The sequence below is a fragment of the Gregarina niphandrodes genome (genome assembly GCF_000223845.1).
Source record: "Gregarina niphandrodes unplaced genomic scaffold scaffold00874, whole genome shotgun sequence".
Taxonomy (NCBI): Eukaryota; Apicomplexa; class Conoidasida; order Eugregarinorida; family Gregarinidae; genus Gregarina; species Gregarina niphandrodes.
Window position 1 is genome coordinate 188 of NW_011646146.1, and position 1,148 is coordinate 1,335.

The following is a 1,148-nucleotide window of genomic DNA, read 5'->3' on the forward strand; positions in this document are numbered from 1 at the left end:
TGGTCGCCAGCGGTTGGCAGCAGTCGTGGTCGCCAGTCGGTTGGCAGTGGTTGTCGGCAATGGTAGGTGGTCGGTGGTCGAAGACAAGAACAGTCTTGGAGGAATTTAAGGCCCGTGCTGAACGGTGCTTGGCGAATCTGGACGGTTGAGGATCGCGCGGCTGTGCCGACCACTGCCGACCACGCCCACGTTGCGACCACCGGCAACGCCGCTGCCGACGCGCTAAAGGCCCCCTCCGACGTGAAAGGATTACGACAAGTGTTAGGAATAGCCGGCTACTACCGCAGCTTCATACCGAATTACGCAGATGCGCAAGACAGCCACATACGAGTGGAAAGAGGAGCAACAGAGGGCGTTCAGGCAAATAAAGGAGCAACTGAAGCAGGCAGCCCTATGCAACGATTACGCCGCAGAAGAATTAATTATCGAGACCGACGCGAGTGATTACGCAGTACCCGGCATTCTATCATGCAGAAAGAACGGCCGCGATTACCCAATTGAATACATGTCTAAGACATTAACGGAACTAGAAATAAGGTGGCCAATGAGAGAGAAAGAAGCCTATGCAATTGTAGTTGCACTCCAAAAGTTCGATGTCTACATACGGGGTCGGAAGGTTACCATATACACCGATCACAAAAGCCTAGAGTGGATGTTCCAGGCCAAGAAAGGTAAGATTGCCCGATGGGCCACACTCCTACAGGAGTACGACCTGACCGTTATCCACAAGAGCGGAATCGAGATACGGGTAACGGAATGGAGACAAGCGTACCAAGAGATATCTACCGTTGAGAGAGACCGACTGAAGGTCCGAGAATGGCAAGGGATGCTGACCAGAGGAGGCCGGGCATACGTACCACCACAATACGTGAAGCGAGTAATACGACACTTTCATGACCGACGGGTCGGGACCCACGCCGGAGTAGTGAGGACACACCGGAGAACCCAAGAACTATTCTGGTGGCCCAGACAGATGGAAGACATACGGCGGTACATCGGAGCCTGCCTAACTTGCCAACGCCGAAGGAATGGGATGGAACGCACGCAGGGACTGAGTAGGGCTTTCCCACTAGGGGACGGTACATATCGACTTCTGGCAAACCAGAGGAGAAGGCAGGCCAATAATGACAGCAGCGACATTTATTCGG

The 1,148-nt window shown here is 53.8% G+C and overlaps 1 protein-coding gene across 1 annotated transcript; it reads left to right on the plus strand.

The window, feature by feature from the left end:
- Window positions 1-307: 307 nt before the first annotated feature.
- GNI_236300 (putative enzymatic polyprotein) lies at window positions 308-808 on the plus strand (the record flags this gene model as incomplete). Its single annotated transcript, XM_011136449.1, has 1 exon — window positions 308-808. A coding segment is annotated over one exon (501 nt), but the record flags the coding sequence as incomplete, so codon positions are not given.
- Between the last annotated feature and the right edge of the window lie 340 nt (window positions 809-1,148).